Source organism: Etheostoma spectabile, chromosome 21 (assembly GCF_008692095.1).
Source record: "Etheostoma spectabile isolate EspeVRDwgs_2016 chromosome 21, UIUC_Espe_1.0, whole genome shotgun sequence".
In the NCBI taxonomy this organism is placed as follows: domain Eukaryota; kingdom Metazoa; phylum Chordata; class Actinopteri; order Perciformes; family Percidae; genus Etheostoma; species Etheostoma spectabile.
In genome coordinates this window covers 10,289,205-10,290,362 of record NC_045753.1, presented here as the reverse complement: position 1 = coordinate 10,290,362, position 1,158 = coordinate 10,289,205, and the positions used below count along the sequence as shown (strand labels likewise).

The 1,158-nt window shown below is 41.1% G+C and overlaps 1 protein-coding gene across 1 annotated transcript in view; it reads right to left on the bottom strand.

The window, feature by feature from the left end:
• Positions 1-599: 599 nt before the first annotated feature.
• Positions 600-1,158, bottom strand: part of LOC116671598 (cystatin-C) — a 760-nt gene continuing 201 nt past the window's right edge. Inside the window, exons 1-3 of the mRNA XM_032502947.1 lie at positions 1,121-1,158; positions 812-922; positions 600-686 (exon numbers count right to left, since the gene is read on the bottom strand). The exon at positions 1,121-1,158 is cut by the window's right edge and continues 201 nt beyond it. Coding sequence (XP_032358838.1) covers positions 600-686; positions 812-922; positions 1,121-1,158 — 236 coding nt within the window. The remainder of the gene's footprint in view (positions 687-811; positions 923-1,120) is intronic.

The window sequence follows — 1,158 nt, the reverse complement described above, 5'->3', positions numbered from 1 at the left end:
TGCTTTTAGTGTGGAGGTGTATCGTGTCCGACACAAACAGAGCCTTACAACAGACCTTGAAGGACCTGGTAGCAGTTATAGCAGGAGCCACTGTTGGCATGCTAGACTTCAGCATGCACCTTTAGCTCCCAAATCATTAGAGTTTTGATTAAGCTCACAGTATACCCACTGGGTACGACATTAACAGCCAAGTCAATTACATTGACACTACTTCAGCCCCTGGTTTTCAGGTTGTACACTATTCTCTAACGATACAAAATATTTACTTGTGTTTGAATTCCACAGTATAGAAGTGGATCCTTTTTACACAAGTGTAAGGGAAAGTATTTCTTGTCTGGCTAGTGCAATCTGTCAAAGCCCTGCCTCCACGCAGAGTCCTTAGGACTGCGGATGCCGTGTGGAGGGGTGTAGTCTGCGGCCATGTGCATGACACCTAACTTAGCTTTACAGCTGCCAAGACACACGGCATAGACAAGATGCCTCAGACTGGAATGAGGTGACGCAACTCAGAAGTGGCATATCTGTGAGCCAAAGACATTCCTGGTTTATAGTGAAATACACAGAAACAATATCAAATGATTTATTTTCAACAGTCAGAATCAATAGCCAAGTTCCTTACACTCGCTTTCAGTGAGTGTGCTTGGGTGTTCCGGAGAGTAATAAACAGTGAAGTTGCACTGGAGCTCCTGAAATATAAAAAAGGCAAACAATTAGTGCATCCTGTTAAACATGACATTAATGCACTGGGGAAGACCAGTGTTGGGATTTAAGGTGTGTTTTCCTGAGTTCCATACACAAACTGAAATCTTACCTTGGGTTTGGAGTTGAAATTACATGATTTTTTAACACCAGGGTTGCACGTTGTTTGTCGCAGGAGCATTTCCAGGATGTAGTACCATGCAGGAACAAATATTGCGATGCTCTAAAGTTACAGGAAAAAGGACCCAAAAGCATGAGGTTTATTAAAAAAAAAAAATAATGGTACATCATTAAATATGAAAAAAAGAATTAGGGCCAAATGTCAAGTGTGTGAGTTCTCAGATGAAAGTCACAAGTTTAAGCTCAGCAACATTTCACATTGGTCCCAATCCTCTTCTGCACTAGAATAGATTAACGTTACCTGAATTTTGGCCGATGTTATTTCCACTAATTTGTAAT